The 26,937-nt window shown below is 48.3% G+C and overlaps 1 protein-coding gene across 3 annotated transcripts in view; it reads left to right on the top strand.

Annotated features, from left to right (window-relative positions):
* Positions 1-26,937, top strand: part of MMD2 (monocyte to macrophage differentiation associated 2) — a 57,319-nt gene that overhangs the window by 12,364 nt on the left and 18,018 nt on the right. For all 3 annotated transcript variants that reach the window (XR_006274784.1, XM_038420829.2, XM_043493892.1), the window contains exon 2: positions 23,797-23,878. Coding sequence is in view for 2 of the 3 variants with exons in the window: in XM_038420829.2 (XP_038276757.1) it covers positions 23,797-23,878 (82 nt within the window). In the remaining variant the exon portion in view is untranslated. The remainder of the gene's footprint in view (positions 1-23,796; positions 23,879-26,937) is intronic.

Genomic DNA, 26,937 nt, shown 5'->3' on the forward strand with positions numbered 1-26,937 from the left:
TTTCACCAACAGAAGCTGGTCCAATAAAAGATATTACCACACCCACCTTTTTTCTCTAATGTGAATAGCCTCCCTCCAAAACTGGCAGAGGTGCTCGGAGGAGGGGGCAGAGAGGAGCAAGCAGTGGGCAGGTGGGGGAAAGGGCAGAGAGGGGGTGGGGCCTCACGAGGGGGCAGAGTGGATTTGGGGCCTCGAGAGGGCACCCACCGGCAAAACCCACTCACTAAATCCCAGCCTTCTATATATAGATTTGTATGTGTATACATTGTATGTGGAGGGTTGCCAACTTTCTAGTCGCACAAAACCGAACACCCTAGCCCCGCTCCTTCCCTGAGGGGGCCCCCCCTGCTCACTATATTCCCCCTCCCTTGGCCAAGGAATCCAGAGTGCAGGAGGGGGCTGCTGGTTGAGGCAGGGGGTTGGGGTGTGGGAGGGGGTGAGGGCTCTGGGCTGCAGGTGCTGGCTCTGGGGTGGAGCTGGGTATGAGGGGTTCAGGGTGTGTGTGGGGGCTCTGGGCTGGGGCAGTTAGTTGGGGTGCAGGGTGGGTGAGGACTCTGGGCTGGGCAGGGATGAGCGGTTTGGGGTGAAAGAGGGGGCTCCGGGTTTGGGAGGGGCTCAGGGCTGGGGCAGGGGTTTGGGGCTCGGGATTGGGCTGCAGGCTTACCTCGGGCGGTTCCCGGTCAGCAGTGCAGCTGGGGGGGGGGCCGCTAAGGCAGGTTGCCTGCCTGCCCTGACACCCAGTAGCGCTGGAACATTTTTAGTAGTGGGGGTGCTGAAAGCCCCTGTGCATCCCCCACACCCGAGGCTGAGAGCAGGGCTGTGTCTCTGGGACATGGGGACTTGGGCATGGGTAAGGGGGTTGAGGCCACAGCTGGGGGTGGGCGTGGGGTGAGGAGCGGTGCCCTGGGGAGGGGCCGGTAGCCAGGATCCCATATGTGGGGCCAAGAGCAGAGCCCCGGCTGTGGGACCAGGCATGGGGCCCCAAGCACGGGGCCAGCAGCCGTGGCCCCAGGAGCAGATCCCTGGGAGCGAAGGCCTGGTTGCAGGGTTGGGGCCAGTGCAGGGCCCCAGGGCCAGTGGCCAGCACCCGAGCTCCCCCCAAAGTGAGGTGAGGGGATGGGGGGCAGAGGGCTGGGAGAAGGGCATAAGTGCAGGAAGCACTCCGTGCACCCCTATTTCCCGCACCTATGCTGGCACCGTGCTGCGCGCCCCCTGGAAACAGCCAACAACCAGCAGGTCTGGGTCCTAGACAGGGTGGGGGGCAGGAGGGAGGAGGCTCCACACGCCCTTCTCACCCACAGAGTTGGGCTCCCCCCGCTCCCATTGGCCGGGACCTGGGAATGTGGAGCCAGTGCTCAAGGTGGGAGCAACGTGTGGAGCCCCATGGCCTCCCTACCTAGGACCCAGACCTGCTGGCCGCTTTCGGGGCGCAGCATGGTGCCAGCCAGGACAGGTAGGGACTAGCCTGCCTTAGGCTGCAGCACCGCCGATCGGACTTTTAATGGTTGACTGGAGCCACCAGGGTCCTTTTTCGACTGGGTGTTCTGGTCAAAACTCGGACACCTGGTCACCCTATGTATGTGATGTGTGTATATGTGTGTATGTATTGTTGCTCCTTGGGCCTGAGCAATTAGCCGTTACTCAGGGCCTTGCAGGGTTGTTTCTGTTAGGGAGAAAAATCAGTAATGTGAGTCAGGTATAGTCTTGGTTTATGATTTTGTTTATTTACAAAGAATGTACACAAAGTCCTATTTCCCTGAACACAGTCAAAACAAACAACAGCAGGCAGCTTCCTTACTCAGAAATCCCCTGGGGTGCCACTTCAGCAAGCTCTGTGCCCAAGAAGTTCTGTCTCTCTGCTTCCTTTCAGGGTCACACTCACGCCACTCCTCCTGGCTTTCTCTCTGACAGACATCGCCTAAAACCAATCACTCCATTTAGTCTGAGTAACCATACGGCCTAGTCCTCAGGCAGTAGACCCCTGCTATTTTTATTGCTTGAACTGCGTCTTTTGAGCCTGAAAGAGTGTTTGTCTTTGGACCCAAGACTCATCATCCAGTTTCTTAGCAACTTTGTGCATTGATATACATTGTGTGTGTTATTGTGCTATTGTTATTGTGCTATTGTTGGGATCCCACTGTGCTAGGCTGTGTATAAACACATGAAAATACACGGTCCCAGCCCTGAAACATATGCCATCTAGGAAGACATGTGATCTACATAACGAGCCTTTTGTGTTTCCATTTTTCGGACTCACTCTGCTCCCTCCAGAATGTTGCCAGTCCCTTTTGTTACATTAAAACAGCACAGAGAGAGAATGCTTTGTTCCCTCACCCGCACCTTCCCAACACACACCCACTCTGCCCTTGTCCAGGATGCTTCCATCTGAAATGCATGATGCAATCAGTCCAAAAGCTGAAAGAAGCAAGTGGGTAGCAGGTTGAATTCCACCCAGGGGAAACGGATTGTAAAACCAAGAGCAGATTTAGTGTCTTTTTTCCTCCCAGCATGGAGGGCAAAGGAGGACAGAAGTTGTATTTAAAGTGTAGGACACACAAGGCTGAACTTTCCGAACCTGGATTGCCATATGTGCACGTAGGAGCTGGGAAAGGAGCACACAGATGCAGAGAAGTGGGCGCTGAGTACAACACGTACAGATATGTAGGCATGTGTGGGTGTTTTTGCAGATGGCAGTACTAGATGGGGTTAGGATTACAGTTTCCATTTGTAAGTTTCAGTGGGAAAGCTTTCCCTGCAGCCTGGTAAGAAGGCAAACCAGATATTTTAGAATTTTTATAGTACAGTCATTTGGTTTGGGCAAAACATGTTATTGTTACTGCAGAGCTTGGGGTCTTGATCTAGGGGCTACAAACAGGTGTCAAGGATTTTGCACCCAGCATGCCCTTCCCATGTACCCAAATGGGAGACAATTTCAGCTAGATGGAAGAGGGAATCCCAGTATGGAAATGGGTCAAGAACCATTGCTATAGAGTCTTCTCTCTGCAGAAGACACTAGCTGCCAAGGTCTGAAGTTGCCCACCCATTGAGGGCATCTAACTCAGTGGGTTTGGCCAGCCAAATCATCATGCACGTTGGGCACTGGCTGTGTTGCTTTGTAATGACGTGCTAAATTCTCAGGAAGCAGCCTAATTATAAGCTAGGGAGGAGAACGAGGACTGAATCCTATTAATGGATCCTGTAGCTGGATCATTAGAAGATTACAGGTCAAAAGTGTAGCATGAGCCAGGGCCCAGCTTACAGGAATTCACACAGCAGGCAGGCACAGTGGCTCGAAGACACACAAACAGGGCTCAGAATAAAGCCTGGGATTTTGTTCCTGGGACTCCCATGTGTTAGCACAGGACCCATGATCTTGATCATTGCTTAGGAGAGAGCTGGGGAAGAGAGGTTGACTTGCTGTAAACAGGGGAGACTGGGAGGTCAGGAGAGGCAGACACGTAGGGTTGCCAACATATTTAAAAAATAAGGGACTGTTTTCTTAGCACCCCCGCCCCAGCCTCCTCCCAATATTATTATTATCATCATCATCATTCTTATTAATAATAATACTAAGCAGTACTCACCTACCCTACATACCCAGGGTATTTCTTGCTGCTTTTTGCAGCACTCAGCAACTCCCAATCTTGTTGTATAGAGATGAAACAATAAGGGACGTCCCTTGTAATAAGGCCGGAGGGGGACTTCCTGGCATTGGTGATATCATCTGTCAGAGGCCATTGCTTTCTCTATCTCTTGCTTCGTAATGAGATGCTGTCACTGAGCTGATCGGGGCTGGATTTATTTGCCAATTCCAAGATGAATTCTGGAGTGAGTGTGACGGATGATTGTCAGGGAAGAGGCTAAAAAATAATCCTCTTTATTGGTTGGGAAGAACCGACAGGGCTGCTGGGTGCTGGCCGGGGGAGGGGCAGTCAGTACCTGTTTGCTCTGTCTGCAAGATCAAGGAATGAAATTAAAGATGGGCCAAAATTGGAGAATCTGGATGTTTCCCACCAGTTTAAAGTGGTTGCCTTTGGGGTCCTTGCCAAATGGCAGCTCATCTGCTGCCCACTCATGTGACTTTTCCAAACCTCTCTTTCCCACCATGTTGTGGTATTCGGTAATCACTCCCAGCCGAGGAGTCAGATAGAGGCTTGTTACTTTCAGTGTCTGAGTACGAACTGATCACTGTTGCTTAACGTGAGCCTCTGTGTAACATAACAACCGGTTGCAACTAGCTTTCGCCAGAGCCTTTTAAGGGTACGGTTCCCCACATACATGACAGATACCACAAAAATACATGGAGCAGCAATTCTCCTCCTACCCAGGCCCACAGCTGAGCACCTACACCAAATTCATTGCTAGTGTGAAGGGCAGCAACACCATTTAAATCACTGGAGTTACACCAGAGTTCAGACTGGCCCCAAAAGCATCATGCATTCATACAGAGAGACACAGACACATTCAAAAGCCAGCATCCCAATACACAGAGGCACAGGTCAGCACTCATGCATATGGGCAGATGGAGAGTACACGTGCTGACACCCATCTCTCCTTTTAGAGAGTGCTGGTGTTTTCTCACAGGCACCCCTGAGCTCAGTTTGGGGCTTGTCTACACTACAGGTGCACTAGTTAGCAGGTTCACCACCACCCCCACCACCCCGCATGTAGTAGAAGCAGCACTTGACTATGTTCCCCCGCACAGGGCTAGAGCCTTGAACAGCACAAAGTTTTATCAAGGGCACAGTTAGGTCCTGTCTATACTACAGAATGGTTGTAAACAGGTCAGGGGCCTGCTGTGCTGTAAGCAGATTCCCTGGCTTCAACTATTTGTAATGTAAATAGGGCCTGGGACATGCCCTCGCCCCCCTGGGCTGGCTGAGTGTCTAAGCACTGCAATTATTCCGGTTTTAGCAAAGAGCTGAGAATTCCCCAGAGGTGGGTTTCCCCAACAACTCCTTCCATTGACAGATGTCGGAATATCCACATGGTGTTTTTTCCAGTAGACTCCCCTATTTCAGTCTCCAGCAAGCGGTTACCTATAGCTTTGTGTCATGGTGACTTTTTTTGATGTGAGAGCTACAAGGAATGTGGCCCACAGTGTAACCTATGGAAAGTGTGTGGGGGAGGGATGGCTCCAGGAGTTGTACTCGTCCTGCTACTGTTAACACCTGGCATGCAAGGGGTTAAGTGCTTGAGACAGGGAAGGGTAACTTGAGGGAAAGAGCTTCATCTTTGTATGTGGTGCACTTTCAGTGACCCGTCATGAGGCCATTAGCTGAGGCCTGACCATCAGGTTGGTGGTGTGGGATGTTCTTAGCACCTAGATCTCCATTCAGCCTGCGTGGGCACACTGTTTAACAAGACAGGCCTAAAAGTAGCTGCTAGTATGGGCCTATTTACCATATTTACCTATCATAGGTTAGGGGCTATGTAATTATATACCCCATGTATTCATTGGGAATGGAGGCAAGGGATGTCTTGGTGCAACCTCTTTGACTCATTATTAATTACTAAACAGACAGAGAGAGCACTGTATATGTGCATGGAACTTTAGGGAACAATGCAATGATCGGTCCCTGCTTTTAAGATGTGATAATCATGCTGATACTTTCCAGGGTTTTTGATTACCATTGGTACAGCTTAATGCCTGACCACAAGGGGTAAGGATTTCTTAACAAGAAGCATTCGTCCTCCGGGCAAGCGCCTTGGTCCCATCTCTCATCAAGAGATTTTTCTAGCCACCCGCAGCCTGGAAAACTGGGTTTTTTTTCCACCAAATGCATCCGATGAAGTGAGCTGTAGCTCACGAAAGCTTATGCTCTAATAAATTTGTTAGTCTCTAAGGTGCCACCGGTACTCCTTTTCTTTTTGCGAATACAGACTAACATGGCTGCTACTCTGAAAGCTGGAAAACTGTGTGCGAGGGAGGTTTTATGAGTGTTTTATGGGGAAGTGGGGGGGGGAGACTTGTTAACTCTCACATGGCTTCCCCACTGGTACACATCCCAAGCTTTATATCACACTAATCACCTCTTAGTAGAAATAATACCTAGCTCTCATATAACACTTTTCATCAGTAGACCTCAAAGCACGTTACAAAGAAGGTCAGCATCATTACCCTCCGTTTTATATGGGGAAACTGAGGTACAGAAATGTGAAGTGACTTGGCCACGGTCACCCAGCAGGTCAGTGCAGAGCAGTTCCCTGAGTCCCTGTCCAGTGCTCTAGCCACTGAACCACACTCCCTCCCACTGTTTGCTCTTGCTCCTCCTCATGTGTATATATTTAAATGGAGGTTTTGTCGGCATAAATCTGAGATGGACACACTATACACAATTGGGGAAGCCACGTCTGAGTAGTGCAGCTCCTCCCACACAAGTGCATGTAAACCTTTACCGCACATTCCATGATGTGTTCTGTCTATGCCTCAGGGAGTGTGTGAAATCTCAGTGCTTCAGATCCATGAGCCTCAGATCATCCACCTGAGTCTTCAAGCTCCCAGATGCTCTCACACCCCACCTAATATCTAAAATCTGGTTTTAACCCCTTTTCCTCTCTATCCTGCACAAAGTGAGAGCTAGAAAGCAGCTCACAGGTCTGTATGATGCTCAGAGCATCCTCATTCTTGGATGACAGGGAGTAAAAACACGGGGGGGGGGGGGTGGGGTGAGTATGGGAAGCCAGCTCTGGATTTTCCTTTGATTCTGTGGGACAAGAGTTTCTTTGTGCTGGAGTCCAGAGTTGTGGGCATGGGGTTTTTTGTAGCTTGCTCTCTGGTAAATGGGGCCAGGATCAGACAGGCCTGAAGGAGGGAAGTGGGAAACCCTTTGGCAGCAGTTAACAACCTGTGCATATTAATTCTGACAAAGGCTGCCATCCTCCCATTTAGGACTGACAGCTCCACAAAGCTCAGCTAACTGTCTGCCAGAAGCAGCCACTGTAGAGAAAAAGGGGATGGAAGCCCTCTTGTTCAGTTGCCAATGGCTCTCATCTGTAATGGGGTGCAGCATGGGAGGAAACAGATTCTTCATGGTGACCCTGCTAACTCCCTTGCCTGGGACAATGAGTGCATGTCACACTGAGCTCCTTCCAGATCAGAGAATCATAGAATATCAGGGTTGGAAGGGACCTCAGGAGGTCATCTAATCCAACACCCTGCTCAAAGCAGGACCAATCCCCAATTTTTGCCCCAGATCCCTAAATGGCCCCCTCAAGGATTTAACTCACAACTCTGGGTTTAGCAGGCCAATGCTCAAACCACTGAGCTATTCCTCCCCCCTAAAAAGGGGGCCTTTGAGCTCTTAGCAAGTCTTGAGTAGCAAGGGGTGACTGCCGTCCTCAGGTGGGCTTGAACCACCATCCTTTCGGTTAACAGCCAAATGCGCTGACCCATTGCACCACAGAGACATGCTCCTGCTGGGGCCTGTGTGCAGGAAATTGTACTTACTTCTTCCTTGCAGGAACAGAAGCTACCACAGGGAATAGTGTGGGAGCCCATCCCACCGCTCCCCTCCCAGCCTCTCTCAGCAGTAATTGCCGGATGGGATAGTGTAGAAGCAGGTTTGATGCGGGAGCTCAGTTACTCCAGTCCCAGCTTCCCTTAGCTGCTGTTGGGAATCTTGAGGTAACTTTCTGTTTGGCCTTCTGACAATTTCTCAGTCTAGTTCCTTTACGGGATGCCATCTAACCAGGTGTGACTGGCAGATTGTTAGAAACTGGCATCAGCACTGCTGTTTGGAGTAATCTATGAGGGGAAGAGGGCTGAGTCACTGAGATGGAGGTATATCCATCTCCTCATTCTAGAGTCTTAGGGCAGAACGCATCCCCTCCCAAACACCCCATCTCCCCTAGAACAAATAACGGCAGTTCCTCCCATCTTCTCCCAAAGTTGGCCTCCATCATGGCAGCACGGGTGAGCAGCTGGCCTATCTCCTCACATGTGCAGCACCTAAAGGTGTCTAGTCTTTCCCTTTCTCTCATCTCCATTAGGTTGGGTGTCATGCTGTCTGATAAGTATATTATCTAGTGTTTTATTGAATGTTTTAAAGGGGTATTATCAGATTGTTCAAGCCCTTAAATGTATCTTTCATTCCTTTGTCTCCATCCATGGATGGATGGAATCATGTGTCTATACTACAATAGGATGTAAAATTACTATGGTCTTTGGATTTTGTGTTTTTTAAATAGTGAAGTATTTTTTAAAAAATCCTCACGTATTATAATTTGGAATGTGACCACTTGCATGAGGACTAACATGGTCACCAGGTATGTCAGCACATTGCATTGCTAATGCTGCAGTTTGGGGTTTGTCTAGACATAAAAATTAATCCAGAATAAGGTAGCATGTGATTTTTTTTAAAGCAGATTAACTATTCCTGATTAACTCCATGTGTGGATGCTCTTGTTCTGGAATAAGAGTGTCTTGTTCCCATTTAATTTAATCCATTAAATTAATTTGGAATAAGGCACTCTTATTCCAGAATAAGAGCATGTATGCATGGAGCCAATCAGGAACAGCTATTCTAGAATAACTGCCTGTGTAGACAAGCCACTAGACTTGGCAGGGCTCTTGTGAAGTGTCACTAGCCCAGAGCCAAGGGAATAGGGAAAGTTAATCTGGCGACATCAGCAGGCAGATACTGTCTCTTTAAACACCATGAAAATTGGTCAGTTATTTAATAATGTAAATATATTTTTTATTTCCCTGTGTGCTTGTGCAACCTATTGTGATGAGTTGGACCCCTCGTTTGGGGTGCCTCCGGATGTGCTGGGGTCCCACTGAGCCCGCCTGTCCCACCAGTCTGGGTTTCCCTTACTCTGTGCTGCTATGACAGGCTCTCAAGCCCTTTTCCAGCACACACACAAGTAGGGACACACCCAGCTGTAGAATCACACAGAGTCTGCGATCAGCTCTGTGTGGGAGGACTCAGCTAGGGAAATGGCCAGCACTTCTGTGCACACACCCTCTGGAGTGTAAATCCAAAATTATATTGTATAGAAATCTATATAGTGCAAGTTCATAAAAATCGCCCCCCTCCCTCAATGTGGAGGAAGATATGCACAGCTCTTCCTCCCCCCCCCAGTTATGAATTGCACAAACTGGGTTTTGAAATAAACAAAAAATAAGTTTATTAACTACAAAAGGTAAATGTTAAGTAAGTAAGGGATAGCAAACAGAACAAAGCAGATTACTGAAGAAATAAAACAAAATACGCAAACTAAACTTAATTCACTAAACAAACAGGTTACAAATTGTAATTTCTCTCCCTAAATGTTTTAAGCAGGACGCAGAGTTTCTGCAGCTCAGAGTTCCAGTTATTTCTCTTTCTCACTCTGGACTCAGCCCTTACCTTTCCCCAGCTTAGTTCCTTTATTTCTTCAGGTGTTTTCAGATGTCTTCCTTCTTGGGCCTGGAGGCAATGGAGAAGAGCCTGATTGACTCACTTTCCAGCCTTAAATAGGATTTACATAAGGCAGGAATCCTTTGTTTCCAGTGGAAAAATACCAGCAGTGTCCAAGGTGGTACTCTGTACCGGGTGACATCATCACATGACCTTGCACTGTTAAAGCCACCATGAGACAAGGTTTATTTGTAATGTCCACAGGAAGGAACTCCAGAAGATGAGAGATCAGCATCTTCAAAGACCCATTGGTTTTCTCTAACTTCAGATACAGAAATGATAGATGTATACCAATAGGATAATCATATTCAGTAAAACATAACCTTTCCAATGATACCTCACATGACCCATCTTGCATAAAACATATTTTAGTTATGCCATTTTCATATCATAACAATATTTCTATTGAAAAATATGGGGTCACACCTATTTCATAGAACTCATAGCAAACAAAGGGTGATGTATATTCTCTTCCTAAATGAGCCAGTCCCACAGCCAAGAGCCTGGTCCTTGGCTCCCAGCAGGGACAAATTTTCCTCTCCTTGAGATTTACTGATGCTGAAAAACTCCAAGATCCATTTGCCCACAGGCAGTTCATCCCATCAGGCGTTTGTTCAGTGCTCAGGCTGAGAAACATGCAGCAGAGTCTCTCTGGGTTTTTTGGCTGATCTGAGCTCGCCTCAAGTGTAATTAGAGTCTCCGGTGCCCTCTCCTAACGGGGCTGTTTGAAGACAGGTATTTCATCCAGACAGCAGCTCAGGTGTAAGGCTCTGATGGCTATACTTCCACTAGAGCGGGCAGTGCTCCAACAGGGCAGCCCTGCAAAGAATGTACTCTAGGAAATAGTAGAGGGAGGGTGTAGCGTGAAGCTCACAGAGATGATGGTAGAAATCCTACTGGAGGCTCATTCAGCTCGTCAGACTCGAAGCAAGCTGTTGTGGGTGAGGCAGGGAGATAGGGTGGAATCAGGCTTAGACGATGGATTTTGGCCCATTTGGTAACAGGATCCATGAGGGAAAGCCTGAAGCAGGGAGAGCATTGGGACTGTAAGCTCTTCAGGGCAGGGATTGTCTCTCTGTTGTGTGCAGCGCCTAGTGCAGTACAGTCATGGTCCGTGACTGGGTTGCTAGGCACTACTGCAGTGCAATGAATAATGATAGGATCAAAGGCAAGAGCCAGGAGATGGAGGAGACACGATGCCGGGTGGCCATTCTTTCATTTTATTTTCACCGGGGGAGCTAGACTGTAGGATAAAGCATGTGAATGTCTGCAGGCCCCAGCAATGGAAAGCCCGGGTGTGGGGCGGGCGAAGGCTGCCGTGAGGCAGAGTACCAGCAACCTCCCCAGTTGCAGGACTCCAGGGCAGACCAAAACATGGCTGGTGCTGGCTAGGGCCAGCTGTGGTTATTGTGGCTGGGAGAAGCACCCAGCTATCACAGCCTCTCAGCATCCTCGAGCAGCTGGGCTCCCATTTTGCCCCTGGTGGAAATTAAAGCTGTTCCCCCACAGGGAGCCATTCCACCACTCACCCTCCTCCGGAGCACAGCAGGCCCCACCATCACAGGGGTGTGTGCATTGTCAACAAGTGCCAAGGGCGTCGTGCACTTTGCAGGATCAAGCTTGCAGTACAAAGAGGAGCTGGGTAGGAGGATAGGGTTTGTGAGCAGTAAGGAGCCTGAGGAGGACAAAGTACAGTTAGAACAGCCTATTCTCATTTGAACAGGCAAATTTAGGTGCTGCATGTTCTGATCATCTAGACATCACTAATTGCACCTGGTTAGAAGGTGCTTTGCTTTGTCTGATCAATGCAACCAGCCCAGCTGCTGCTAGGAAGTCTGTTCAGAATGCCCCATTGAACATGCACTGGAAGGCACTTGGGGAGTGGCTACTTGATTTGCTGCTGCAGAGCCCAGGAGACATCCTCTCTATTCTTTGGGGCTTCTGGCAAGGAAGCTGTAGGCATTGGTTTACATGGGGTCTGTAAGGGGAGACAGACCTTCCTGATTTGTTGAGGCTGAGGAGAAAGACCTTGTGGGGTTTGGGAATGAGGAGAACAACCCAGGAGACGGAGGGACCATGACAGCGCATGGTTACTTTGAAACTGCCATGAAACCAAAGCCGCCTTGGATTAGAGCGGATGAATCCCCAGGGGTTGAAAGCTCAGGCTGTGGGCACTCCAATGTGTATCAAAATGTAGGCAGAGCAAATGGGAAATCAGTTACATGATCCAATCTCCAGCTTTGCAGCTCGCTAACTTTAAGCTGCAAAGAAACTCACTAGGGGGTCAAAAGAAAAGGAGTACTTGTGGCACCTTAGAGACTAACAAATTTATTAGAGCATAAGCTTTCGTGAGCTACAGCTCACTTCATCGGATGCATTTGGAGTGAAGTGAGCTGTAGCTCACGAAAGCTTATGCTCTAATAAATTTGTTAGTCTCTAAGGTGCCACAAGTACTCCTTTTCTTTGTGTGAATACAGACTAACACGGCTGCTACTCTGAAACTAGGGGGTCAGACTTTCAAAGGCACAATTTTGTGCCCGCTCAGCTCCCAAAGAGCTTTGAAAATCTGTCTGTCTCCTCAATTCTCCTTTGAACACAACCTTGCAAACGGGCTGTGGAAATACCAGCCCAGGCATAAAATCTATTGCCTCTCCCGTCCCAGGATGCTAATGGGGGTCTTATTTATATTGTAGGTTTGCCTGAGGCATTACAGACAAGTCCTTGGCACAAAGCATTCAGTCTACAACATTTGAATTTAAATGTACCACAGCGAGGGATGACAGTTAACAAAGGGAGTGAGAGGGGATGAGAGTGGCAAAATCTAATCGTACTCAAAAAAGGTTATCCCAGGCAAATGAATATGTAGAATTTTATAAGGGCTACGTAAGCCCCCAGTCAAATACAGATCTACTAGATGGAGCACTCAGTGGTCAGATTCTTCTCTCAGTTATTTTGGTATATGAGTCCAGAACAACTTGACTGACATTGATGGAGTTACTTTCCATTCCCATTGGTGGCCCTGAGAGCAGTGACAGGCAATTTGACCGACTGGGAAGTTAGGTACCTGTGTTGTATTCTTTGTGGAGTCTTTGGACAGGTCTTAGTTAATAAATCTAGATCCCCATAGGGCCGTGGGCATCTCCAGCCACATCAGCTGCTGCCCAGCTGCTATTGTTTTTTACTTATCAAATACTTTTGTGTTAAATTGGTGCTGGTGAAAGTGCTGGACTGGGAGCCCTAGAGACTGAATTCCTTGGCTTGTCCACAGAACAAAGCACAGCACAGACAGCTCCATGACAACCTTTCCACCCCTGATTAAAGAAGCCACCTCTAGGCATGAGCAGACTTCCTCCAGCCCCAGTCTGTCCTGTGGCTATCAACAAGGAAGGTGGTTGGTGTTGCCTGTTCATGTGGAATTGGACTGAGACTATCAGCTCAGCATCTAAAAACAACCTAGACACTTGGGCTAACAGCCCTGCATTTCTACGTGAGGGGCTGGAGTGTGTTCAGCAGAGGCTCCATGCTTGGTCTGACTGAGCCCAAGGCTCCTGGCTGCTTTGGAAGAGGTGGGTCAAGTTAGGAAGGGCTTCTTTTTAATTGGAGAGCCGCGTTCCTCACCACTGCTTTGTAGGCCTGTTTGTAGATCTGGTTTTGCACAGACAGTGGCAAAAGGTGAGTTCTACATTTAAAATGAAAATAATTAAACTCCTTGGTCTCCCTCTCTAGCCTCCCCCCGAAACTGGCTCATCGGAGTGTGAGGACCATCAGTCACTACTGACGGGGAAAAATGATCTGAAATCCCTCTGCCTTGACATAGAGCATGATGCTCACTTCAGCTATGTCTACACTTTACATGGTACAGCAGCAAAGCTGCAGCATGTCAGTGTAGACACGCACTACAGTGGTGGTTGGGATTCTGTCCCATTGCTGTGGTTAGTCCACCTACCCAAGAGGTGATAGCTAGGTTAATGGAAGAATTCTTCCGAGGACCTAGCGCTGTCTACACTGGAGGTTAGGTTGGCATAGCGACATCTCTCAGAGGGATGGATTTTTCACACCCCTGAGAGACACAGCTATGCCAATGTAGGTTTTCAGGTGTAGACTAGCCCCAGAGACCCCACAGACCCAACCACCTCTCTGACAGGTGAATTATCTATGCCGATGGGAGAACCCCTTCTCTTGGTGTCGATAATGTCTATGCTGATGTGCTACAGAGGCGCAACTGAAACGCTGCTGCTGAGCTGCTGTAGTGGTTTAAGTGTAGACATACCCAAAGGGAGGAGGAAACAAAAGCTTTGTCTATACTAGCACTTTTGTTGGCAAAACTTGTTGGTTGGGGTGTGGAAAAAAGCCACACCCCTGATCCACATAAGTTTCACTGACAGAAGTGCCGGTGTGAACAGTGATATGTCGGCAGGAGATGCTCTCCTGCTGACATAGCTACCGATGCTTGTTGGGGCTGGTTTAATTATGCCAGTGGGAGGGCTTTCTCCCGCCGGCACAAAGCCGCTATACAGGAGACCTTCGCTGTGCCGCTGTAAGGTGCATAGTGTAGACACAGTCAAAGATGTGAAGGCAAGAAGTAAAAGAGAGAGAGAGAGAAGTAGAAGAGATGAGAGAGGGAAATAAATACATAAAACCACAGCCCTGGCTACCTCAGGGGAGGAAGGCAGCAAAATTAAGCCATTGGCCTATTGTGAAGTTACATCTGATCTCTTGGGAGCCACTCAGATAATACAAAAAGAAAAGGAGTACTTGTGGCACCTTAGAGACTAACAAATTTATTAGAGCATAAGCTTTCGTGAGCTACAGCTCACTTCATCGGATGCTGTAGCTCACGAAAGCTTATGCTCTAATAAATTTGTTAGTCTCTAAGGTGCCACAAGTACTCCTTTTCTTTTTGCAAATACAGACTAACACGGCTGCTACTCTGAAACCTGTCAGATAATACAGTGAGGGATGCTTTTATCAGAACCTAGGTAGACTGACCAGAGCTGAATTTCCAACAAATGCCAGCTCCCACTCCCAGGCCCTTGAGCCATCCGGTCCCCTGACCTAGCTACACTCTGTGTTTGTGTGTGTGAGGATATCCTTACATGCTGGTATTCAGTTCTGCCATTCCCAGACATTTACTTCCCTGCCCAAGTTCGAAGGGCGCACTCCTCCATCCCAAGGGCCTGTGGGAACCAGCGTGACACATGCCCCTGAGGTCAGCCTCGCTTTTATTATTAATAATAATAATAATAATAATAACGATCATCAGAGTCGGCATGGGCGAGAGACAAAGTGAGGTTTTGTTTTTTAAAAGAAATCTGCTCATGCGTGTTTCCATGGAAACTGTGACATCACCGCAGAACCCTGAACGTCTGGGCCATGCAGAAAGAAAGAAAGAAAGAAAGAAAGAAAGAAAGAAAGAAAGAAAGAAAGAAAGAAAAGCACCCAGATGGGGTTTCAGTGAGGCTCTGGACAGTTACCTAGCAACTGTACAGTAAAATAATGTCCTGTTGTTGGAGAGAGATTGTTACAGGATGTTGGGAAGGAATGTGAACAAAATCCAGGCTCAGGCGGGGAATTAACAGAGCCAAAGCTCTCTTTGTTTGCTGGGGCCTGGCTCGGGGGGGGTTATTAAAGCCTATTAGTGAGACTAATAAACAGGGCCAGGGAAGTTGAGTAGTAAATGCACCCATGTGTGTCCCACAAGAGTAGCCCCGACTGAACAGAACAGGCCTAAGTCTCAGTGACAGGTTAGAGCCAGGTTGGTCAGTTCAGCATTGGTTTATTTTTATACAAACCAGGTCTAACCATGGCAGTGAGGCCAGGCTGTGAGCCAGCTGTGTTAGACCCTGGGATTTCTTGCTTGGGTGTGAAGGGTGTCGTCTTCCTCAGTGTTCAGCACCTAGGAACTAGAATCGTAGAATTACAGGGTTAGAAGAGACCGCTAGGGTCATCTAGTCTAACCCCCTGCCAAGAAGCAGGGGGGCCTTTCAGTCCTACCATTGGGCAAATAGAGAATAATAACTGGACATGGGCCTGCACTGGGTGATGCAGAACTGAGCCATTCCAGGAGGCAAGCTCCCAGACAAGCCAGGGGAACATGCCAGCCCTTAGGCGGGTGCAGCATGCACTCCTCTCTATGGCTGGCCCACTCTGCCAGCCCGTGGAGGGGGAAAGCATAGGCCATGGCTCCAGCTCCTTCCCACCTGAGAGCACCTACAGGAGCACTGCTGGGGTGCTGCTATTGCACTCAAGTGAACGTGCAAGTGAGCACTTTGTGTGGCTGTGTGTTCCTATGGTGACTGGCCCCAGCAAAGATAAATCCTGCTACTAGGTGACACTAAAGCCTGGTCTATAGTACGCGGTTATTTCGGAATTAGCCGAATTACTTCGAAATAAAACTGATTCCATCCACACGACCAAACCAGTTTTTTTGATTTAAAGGGCTCTTTAATCCAATTTCTGTACTCCACTTTGGCAAGTGTAGTAGTGCTAAAATCGAGATCACAGTTCCGGGTTACAGGTACTGTGGATGCAATTCAACGTTATTGGCATCCGGGAGCTATCCCAGAATGACCGCTTGGACAATACTCTCAACTCCGATGCACTAGCCAGGTAGGCAGTAAAAGCCCTGGGAACTTTTGAATTTCCTGTTTGGTCACCATCAGCACAGGTGACCATCAGCACAATCCACCATCACAGGCGACCATGCAGAGTCCACCATCACAAGAGACCATGCAGTCCCGAATTCGCAGACGAGCTCCAACATAGTCCGAACGGGAGGTACTGGATCTCATCGCATGTTGGGGAGACGAATCTGTTATGCAGAACTATGTTCCAAAAAAAGAAACGCAAATACATACGCTAAAGTCTCCAGGGCCATGACGGAAAGAGGCTACTCCAGGGACACAGAGCAGTGTCATACAAAAATCAAGGTGCTCAGGCAAGCGTACCAAAAAGCCAGGGAGGCGAACGGGCACTCTGGGTCACAGCCCCATACATGCTGCTTCTATCGTGAGCTGCATGCAATTATGGGGGGTGATGCCACCACTACCCCACCACTGTCCATGGACATCTGCAAGGGGGGAGTACCACGGAGAGAGGAGGATGAGTTGGAGGACGAAGAGGAGGAGGAGGAGGAGGAGGAGTACTGCACAGGCAGCAAGTGGGGAATCCGTTTCCCCCGCTAGCCAGGAACTATTCTTAACGCTGGAGCCAATAGCCTTCCCCCACTCCCAAGGCAGGCTCCCGGACCATGACCCTGGAGAAGGCAGTTCTGGTGAGTGAGAGCTTAATTGGAGCCACGCAGTAGGGGATGGGGGAAAACCCAGCCGTGCTGGGCTGTCTGCGTTTAGATTAAAGGGCTCATCCCTGCTCAGAACCTCATCGGAGCCACACAGTGTGTGTGGGTGGGGGAGGGTGTTGTGTGAAGCGATCATCCCAGAAAGCCCTTTTATATAGCAAACCCACCAGGCATTGCTTGCTATGGGGGGCCCGGCAGTTTGAAAGCATTGAAATGAATGCTGAAGAAGCAGAACCCCACGTGCCCCTAGGGCTTACTATGGCTGCCTTCAAGCTGAATTCTGTTGCCCTGCCGCATGTGATGGCTTACTCACACCAAAGTGGCAGGTACTTTGGTATAAGAGGCAAAATGCGACCTTGTACAGAAAGAACATGTGCTGTGTACTATGAATTGCCTGTTTCACTGAGAAAGAGTGTCCCCTTTGTTCTCTAAAATGTATCTTTTAAAATACTATCCTCCCTTTTTCTCCTCCCTCAGGTGCAAATGTTTCAACGTGGCCCTATCTACTCAGTCCCAGAGGCTGGTCCAGATTAAAAGGTGGAAAAAACGAACTCAGGATGACATGTTCGCCGAGCTCATGCAGTCCTCCCACACTGATAGGGCCCAGCTGAATGCGTGGAGGCAAACAATTGCGGAATCGTGTAAAGAGTTACATGAATACGAAGAGAGGAGGGACACGCGTGATGAGAGCAGGCAGGATGCTATAGTCAAGCTCATGGGGGAGCGAACTGACATGCTCCGCTGTATGGTGGATCTAATGCAGGAAAGGGAGCAGGACCACAGACTGCTGCTGCAGCCCCTGTATAACCACCCTCCCTCCTCCCCAAATTCCATATCCTCCTCACCTAGATGCCCAAGAACATGGGGGGGAGGCTACGGGGACCCACACAGTCAACCCCAGAGGATTGCACAAGTAGCAGAAAGCTGGCATATCCAAAATTTTGATTTGGTTTCTGGACTTGTCCTTCCTTCCTCCTCCACCCCCCTAACCCAATAACTGCCCCTCCACCCCATCTAGCTTCTTATTTCTCTCAATGTTTTGTGCAACAAATAATAAAGAATGGTTTTTAAACAATTGTGACTTTATTTCTTTTCATATATATATATATATATAGGAGGCTGGTAACTTTAAGAGAAACAAACACAACTGTCACACCGTACCTTGGCCAGTCATGAAACTGGCTTTCAAAGCTTCTCAGATGTGCAGCGCGCCCTGCTGCGCTCTTCTAATCGCCCTGTTGTCTGGCTGTATGAAATTGGCAGCCAGGCGAGTTGCCTTAACCTCCCACCCTGCCATAAATGTCTCCCCCTTATTCGCACAGATATTGTGGAGCACACAACAAGCAGCAATTACAATTGGAATATTGGTTGTGCTGAGATTTAACCAAGTCAGTAAACTGCACCAGCATGCTTTCAAACATCCTAAAGCACATTCTGCCACCATTCTGCACTTGCTCAGCCTATAGTTGAACTGCTCCTTACTACTGTCCAGGGTGCCTGCGTACGGCTTCATAAGCCATGGCATTAAGGGGTAAGCTGGGTCCCCGAGGATAACTATAGGCCTTTCAACATCCCCAACAGTAATTTTCTGGTCTGGGAAGTAAGTCCCTTCCTGCAGCTGTTCAAACAGACCAGAGTTCCTGAAGATGCGAGCGTCATACACCTTTCCCGTCCATCCCACGTTGATGTCGGTGAAACGTCCCTTGCTTACAGCAACATGGAAAAGTACCCCTTGCGGTTTATGTACTGGCCACCGAGCTGTTCTGGGGCCAAGATAGGGATATGCGTTCCATCTATCGCCCCACTGCAGTTAGGGAACCCCAGCGCATTAAAGCTATCCACAATGGTCTGCACATTTCCCAGAGTCACTACCCTTGATAGCAGCTGGTCAATGATTGTGTTGGCTACTTGCAGCACAGCAACCCCCACAATAGATTTGCCCACTCCAAACTGATTCCTGACTGACCGGTAGCTGTCGGGCATTGCAAGCTTCCACAGGGCTATGGCCACTCGCTTCTCAACTGTGAGGGCTGCTCTCATTTTGGTGTCTTTGAGCTTCAGGGCAGGGGACAGAAAGTCACAAAGTTCCATGAAAGTGGCCCTACGCATACGAAAGTTTTGCAGCCACTGGGAATCATCCCATAACTGCAACACTATGTGGTCCCACCAGTCTGTACTTGTTTCCTGAGCCCAGAATCAGTGTTCCATGGCATGAACCTGGCCCAACACCACCATGATCTCACCAATCGCCACATGCCGTGCTTCTAGGAAGTCTGTGTCCATGTTCTCATCAGTATAGTAATCGTGCTGTTGTCGCTTCCTCGCCCGGTTTTGCAGGTACTGCACATACTACTGGATAATGCGCAAGATATTTACAATGGTCAAAACTGCAGTGGAGTTCTGAGCGGGCTCCATGGCTATGGCGCCTGAACGGGTAATCCTGGAAAAAGGACATGAAACATAGGAGAGCAGAGTGGCAGTGGAAGCGATGCTGTTCGGTTCACGATAGCCAAAAAAAGGCAGGAAATGGTTGTCTTTTGTAGCTTTCATGGAGGCGGGAGCCCAGGACAGACAACATGGAGAAGCTTGGAAGCGTGGCAATAGTGGGAGAGCAGAGTTGGCGGCAGAAGCTGTGCTGCTCGGTTCACAATGGCCGAGCAGAGTTGGCAGCAGAAGCGTTCGATGAGGAAGAGAAAGAGTAGATACTAGAGATTACATAGGAAGATGAGAGAAAATGCGAGGTGGATTCATAGTAGCAGGAGAGCAGCAGTGCACCGTCTGCTGAAAGCAGTATGGTGTCTGCATGCCAAAAAGGTGCAAAATGATTGTCTGCCGTAGCTTTCACGAAGGGAGGAGCAACTGATGACACATACCTAGAAACACCCGCGAGAATGTTTTTGCCCCATCATTCACTGGGAGCTTAACCCAGAATTCCAATGGGTGGCGGGGACTGCAGGAACTGTGGGATAGCTACCCACAGTGAACAGCTCTGACATTTGATGCTAGCCTCGGTACCGTGGACCCACTCCGCCGAATTCACGCACTTTAATGGGGACACAGAAGACCGAATGTATAAAATTGCTTCCAAAAATTCAAATAGAATAATTTTGAAATAATTTCATACTGTAGGCGTACCCTAAATGTTAGATTCCTTTGGTTCAAGTGGCATGGGCGGAAGTGCTGGTTTTGAATGCTGAAGGTTCAGGTCCTGCTGATGACCATGATATCGCTACCATGTTACATCTGTGCTGTAAGATCCTAACGGATGCTGCTATGCAATGGAGCCATGCCTCAGTGCTGGAGGTTCTTTGCTGCTATGTTTCAGCACAGCACCCATAAGAGTCAGATCCCTGTGCATAGGATCCTGGGGCATGACACTGCCCTAGCAGGATATAAGGAACTCCCATTGGCTTCAGTAGGGCTTACTTGTACACAGCTAAGGAAGAATAGGTACCTTGGATGCTGTTCTGTAGGTCTCTGTGTGCTGACGTGTAATATACCAGAAATAACATGGTTATGTCTCTCTGCTGGAGATTCCCAGATACACTGATCTGATATTGTAGAGATAATACAATTGTGTCTCACTATCTAATAAGTGTTGCTGCAAAGGGCAAACAGCTGTTTCTTCCTCAAAAAGCTCTTAAAACAGTGCTGTATTTGCCAGGGAAGAGTAGCCAGCTAGCTCGCCTAAACCCCGATAGGGTACTTTGCTCTAGATGTGCTTAGCAGGTCAAATTCCACACACAGTTTCACCTATGCAGTCCCCATTGACCACACTGGCAGTGGCACAGGTATAACAGCACACGTTGACCCTTCTACATCTGGTTTTATGTGGACTATAGTCATTCTTAATAGGGCATTGCCTTGACAAGGTGTAACATCCCAGAGTCATGCCATAGACGAAGAACACAACTGTGACACTAAAGCTGCATTTTAGACACCATTAGCAATTGAATACTTATTCTGAAGATGACAGTAACACCAAATGCTCCACTCCGTAGCTCAATCCCTTTGATTAGGGCATATGGCCTTGATTATCCCATGCCCAAGTATGAACCCTACACTTTGTCCAGCCTTCATTATCTTGGATATGTTTTTCACTATGGAGACACATCTTAGTCTACTACATCTAGTCTAATCTTGTCTACTCTTGTATGTTGAAGTTTAGATGGATACACCTAGCAACTGACAATCCCCAATTATTTCTTTATCGGGGTTTAGATCTGGTGAGGTAAATCATTGTGTTTCTTCAAACATCGAGAGCAATCGGATACTTCAGATTAAGAGAGAGCAAATCAAAACTAAAGTGTCCATGAGAGCATGGTTTGTGTTGTTCCTCTGCAGCAGTTTGCACTGAGATGGGCTGCTTGTATCTTCAGGTGGGGGAATCCTTAGAAATATACAGAGGTAGAGTGCAGAAAGCAAAGGCATATTAGTGCAATATCCCATCTAAATGAATAGAGAGGAATGTAAAGTGTGACATTTTCTGTCTTATTCAGGTATACACACACAGGCACGCACCACAACACAAAATCAGAGGCACACAGCTGTGAAATGATGGTGTGAGGGCAAGCTAGGCCTTGGGACTCTTCCTCTCTTGGCCAAACATGGAGGAGGTCCTATGATGATTGGTTTCCCTCACCCCTTCTTTTGGCTGCCACCATTATGCCCCCCCAGCTGTCCTTTCTTTTCCATCCACATACCATAAAAGGGGCGTGCCACCCCCTGCAACAGGCAGCACTGAGAGCGGGCAGTGCAGTGGCTTCCCCATCTGCTGTTAGAGAAAAGGCGTCATGTAAAGGCTGACAACTCAAGGCAGAGTGTCAATGGTGAGGCCAAATTTGCTTCCCCCACAGGTTCACCACCCTCCAGTGCCCCCAACATCAATGGAACTGCACTGGAATCGCTGAGAGAAGAATATGGCGCATGCTGTTTAACCTTAGAGAGGCAGAATGGCCTATGTGTAGCACATGGGACTCAGGGGATCAGAGCTTGTCTCTGTGGTTGATTTGCTGAGAGTCATTTACCAAGTAACATCACTTCTCAGTGCCTCAGTTTCTCCAAGTGTAAAATGAAGATCATAACACCAAGCCTACCTCGTTGGAGTGCTGTCAGGCTTAACTGTTCCATGGTTACTTTTTAAGTGCTTTAGATCCTTGGATGGAAGGTGCTATAGACAGGAAAATTCCCTCTCACCAGTTCAGCTCCTCCTCCTCCCGCCAGTTTTCCCTATCACCATCTGTGTGTCCGTCCTTCCCCTCCCCTGAGCTGTGGTGAAAGTGCTGGGCAAAGCGGTGGTTTTGAGAAGTGGATCTATATCCTTGCTGTTAGGACTCTGTAACCCTATTTTTTGTGCCTGGCTGAGAGCACCCTGCGCCTACAGCGGAAAGCTGTGCAGTTCCAAGCCCAGCCTGTGGAAGGAGCTAGCACACAGAAATAGGCCTTGGCCCAGTGAATCCAAGTGGGACTCGAAGATCCAGAACGCTGTCTTTCTTACGTGTGCAAGCAGTTTTCTCTCTCTCTTCCCCTGGCCTCCTCATTCCAACCCTGAACTCAGACAGTTGGCAGTATTGCCCACATTTCCCCGTGGAGCCTTCCTTCCTAACAGAGCTGGGATATGCCTCCTAAAATAACAAGTGCATCTTCTCAGGGGGTTGTGTGTGAATATTTGAGCTGTGCTCAGTTTCCCGAGGTGGCAAGATATCACTAGGGTAAGGGAAAGTCAGTCGCTGTCAACAGGGCCAGAGGAATTTTAGGGGACACCTCTTCTGATCTTCCCTCTTTAAGAGCATTAGCACATGCCATTTCTCGACATCTCAGTGTCAGCATCCCCTGGAGTGGCCCCTTGCTGGCTGAGTTTGAGTCTTGCATAGCAGTAGCCTGTTGACCCAGGATCCTCCCATACGTGGCATCTCGTGGGCACATGTAGCTGTGGGAAGTGGGGGCAAAAGATCTATCTGGTTTTAAGATTCTACTCGATAAGTTTATGGAGGAGATGGTATGATGGGATAATGGGATTTTGGTAAGTAATTGATCTTTAAATATTCAGGGTAAATAGGACTGATCCCCTGAGATGGGATATTAGATGGATGGGATCTGAGTTACTACAGAAAATTCTTTCCTGGGTATCTGGCTGGTGAATCTTGCCCATATGCTCAGGGTTTAGCTGATCGCCATATTTGGGGTCGGGAAGGAATTTTCCTCCAGGGCAGATTGGTGAGGCCCTGGAGATTTTTCGCCTTCCTCTGTAGCATGGGGCATGGGTGACTGGAGGGAGGCTTCTCTGCTCCTTGAAGTCTTTAAACCATGATTTAAGGACTTCAATAGCTCAGACATAGGTGAGGTTTTTGTAGGAGTGGGTGGGTGAGATTCTGTGGCCTGCGCTGTGCAGGAGGTCGGACTAGATGATCAGAATGGCCCCTTCTGACCTTAGTATCTATGAATCTATCTATGATTCTATAAGTGAGTGTAGCTCAGAGGTGGTCATCCAGCATAGAGAAAGTGTCTACCCAAGAAGCTGCTTGCTTGACACACTAAAGAGTCCTAAACCAGCCATGGGAGGGAGTGTGCACTACATCAGAGACCGAAACTCAGGGGTGATCTTGCAACTCTTGTTTCCCTGGCCAGTGGGGGCTGTTGGAAAGTGACCGCACAGGGTGAAGGGTGCATGATGAATGGAAAGGTGAGTGCAGCGGTGTGTGAGCAGAGAGGGTGCAGTCATCAGCTCCTTCAGACACTGCTGGGACCAGACCAATAGGCAACACTGAGTTTAGTTAGCGTGGCAGATGTACTTAGGAGCCACTGTGGGGTCAGAGGATGCAGGAACATACACATCAGCTGCTCCCAGTGAGCTCTAGGCCTGCACATGAATGCCGCTCTGCAGAACCCATCACAGAGCATTGGCAGAGCTAGAATTAGAGCACCAACGCTTCCAATCCATGCTCCCAGAGCTGGGATTGGGTTACCTGGAGGGCGCCACACTCACCAGAACCCAATCCCAAGTGTAACTGATCCGACATGATCAATACATGCATTGTGGCCCTGCCCCAGGACTCCGCCCTCTGACCCTGCTTCCTTCCCGGTTTCTCGTTCAAGGTTTATGAATCACAGGGTCCCGTCCAACCGGAGATACCAGCCAACGGAGTATGAGCACGCAGCGAACTGTGCCACGCACGCCGTGAGTCACCTTCGCGTTGCCTTGGTGGGTGGGGAGGCACATCTGGCGGGAAGGCAGAGGTGTATGGGTCTCAGCTCCCCATTGTGTTCCCAGAATGGAAGGCAAAGCTAGGGCTTGCTCCACTCCCTGTTCCCTTACAAGTGGGTTCAGGAGCCATCACAGGTTGAATGTAAATTACATTTAGGGTTGCATCTTCTGACTGGCGCTCAAGGGCTGGGATGTGCTCAGCTACACCTGAAGTCTGCACACCCAGTCACTGCACATACACACGGCCAGGAGCTTGTTTGCAGGAGCTCGCCACGTCTCCTTTAGTCTCTGGTGGCTTTTAAGTAAGAGTCAGGGCTCATTGTAAGTGACTCTGACCTGACACATATAATCTTGGGTGGTAGCTTGGGTGAAAGTGATCATGAAATGATCGATTTCCCCATTCTAAGGAAAAGAAGGAGCGAGAGCAGCACAGTGAGGACAATGAAAGCAGACTTTAAAAAAATCAGACTTTAAGGCTGAGGTGTCTAATGCCTATTTTACTTCAGTTTTCACCAAAAAGGTTAATGGTGACCAGATACTCAATACAATTAATATTAACCAGGGGGAAGGAACTCAGGCCAATATAGGGAAAGAACAGGTTAAAGAATATTTAGATATGTTAGATGTACTCAAGTTGGCAGGGCCAGATTAAATTCATCCTAAAAACTAAGGAATTAGCTGATGCAATCTCAGAACCATCAGCAATTATCTTCAAGAACTGATGGAGGACGGGTGATCTCCCAGAGGGCTAGGGAAGGGGAAACATAGTATCTATCTTTAAAAGGGGGAACAAAGAGGAACCCGGGAATCACAGAGCAGTCAGGATACTAGAACAAATGATTAAACAATCAATTTGTAAGCCCCTAGAGGATACTACGATTATAAGGAATAGCCAGCATAAATTTGTCAAGGATAAATCATGCCAGGCCAACCTATTTTCCTTCTTTGACAGGGTTACAGGCCTAGTGGTTGGGGGAAACAGTACACATGATATATCTTGATTTTTGGTAAGGGTTTTGACACGTGACAATCTCATAAGCAAACGAGGGAAATGGGATCTAGATGAATTTACTATAAGGTGGGTGGACAACTGGTTGAAAGACCATATTCAAAGAGTAAAAAGAAAAGGAGTACTTGTGGCACCTTAGAGACTAACAAATTTATTAGAGCATAAGCTTTCGTGAGCTACAGCTCACTTCATCGGATGCATTTGGTGGAAAAAACAGAGGAGAGATTTATATACACACACACAGAGAACATGAAACAATGGGTTTATCATACACACTGTAAGGAGAGTGATCACTTAAGATAAGCCATCACCAGCAGTGAAGTGAGCTATAGCTCACGAAAGCTTATGCTCTAATAAATTTGTTAGTCTCTAAGGTGCCACAAGTACTCCTTTTCTTTTTGCGAATACAGACTAACACGGCTGCTACTCTGAAACCTGTGATTCAAAGAGTAGTTATCAATAAGGCTACAATTTAATCATGGGTATTTTTAGTAAAAGTCATGGACAGGTCACGGATAAGAAACAAAAAATCACGGCCAATGACCTGTCAATGATTTATACCATAAATACCCCTGATTGAATCTTAGGGTGGAGATGCTGGGGGGGGGGTGAGGGATCCCATGGCACCAGTGGAGGGGGGAAGCTCCGGGGAGGCCAGCAGCTGCTTCAGCTGCCACCATGGGTTGAACCCTGGGGGACCAGTGGCTGCTCCAGCCACCACCGGGGGGACCCCTGAGGCCAGCCACTGCTCTGGTTGCCCCCAGGACCACTGATCAGGTGGTCCCTGTGGCCAGCCGCACTAGCCATTGCTCGGGCGGTCCCTGGAACCAGCTACCAGGGCCAGCAGAGCAGCAGCCGGTGCAGTTGGCTGCAGGGCTGCTCAAGCAGCTGGCTGCGGAGCTGTCACCAAGGCTGCCTGAGCAGCTATTCCCAGGGCCAGCTGCTTGGGCGGCCCAGGGGTTAGGCACACCAGCTGCTGAAGAAGTCATGGAGGTCACAGCAAGTCACAGAATCTGTGACTTCCATGACAAACATGGAGTCCTAGTTATCAATGGTTTGCTGTTGAACTTAATGGGTGTATATAGGGGGGCCCTCAGGGGTCAGTCTAGGTCTGGTTCTCTTCAATATTTTCATTAATGACTTGGATAATGGAACGGAGAGCATGCTTATAAAATTTGCAAGTGGCACCAAGCTGGGAGGGATAGCAAGCACTTTGGAAGACAAGATTAGAATTCAAAAGGACCTTGACAAATTGGAAAATTGGTCTGAATTCAACAAGATGAAATTCAATTAAGATTAGTGCAAAGTACCACACTTAGGAAGGAAAACTCACATTCACAACCACAAAATGGGCAATAACTGGTTGCCAGATGGTAGATGGCTACATGGTAGTACGCTGTGAGGTTAGAGTGGGTCACAAATTGAATATGAGTCAACATGGTGATGCAGTTGCAAAAACGGTTAATATCATTCTGGGGCATATGAAGAGAAGCGTCGTACGTAAGACACAAGAGGTAACTGTCCTGCTTTGCTTGGCCTTGGTGAGGCCTCAGCTGGAGTACTGTGACCAATTTTGGGCACCACACTTTAGGAAAGATGTGGACAAATTGGAGAGAGTCCAGAGGAGAGCAACAAAAACGATAAAAGGTTTAAAACCCTGACCTATTAGGAAAAGTAAAAAAAACAAAACGGGGCATGTTTAGTCTTGAGAAAAGAAGATTGAGGGGGGACCTGATAATGGTCAAATACGTTAAGGGCTGTTAGAAAGAGGACTGTGATCAATTGTTTTCCTTGTCTACTGAAGAAGTAATGGGTTTAATCTGCAGCAAGGGAGATTTAGGTTAGATATTAGGAAAAACTTTCTAATCCTAAGGGTAGTTAAACTCTGGAATAGGCTTCCAAGGGAGGTTGTGGAATCCCCATTGTTGGAAGTTTTTAAGAGCAGGTTGGACATACACCTATCAGGTATGGTCTAGATTTACTTGGTCCTGCCTCAGTGCAGGGATCTGGACTTGATGACTTC

This window comes from Dermochelys coriacea, chromosome 10, assembly GCF_009764565.3.
Source record: "Dermochelys coriacea isolate rDerCor1 chromosome 10, rDerCor1.pri.v4, whole genome shotgun sequence".
NCBI lineage: Eukaryota > Metazoa > Chordata > Testudines > Dermochelyidae > Dermochelys > Dermochelys coriacea.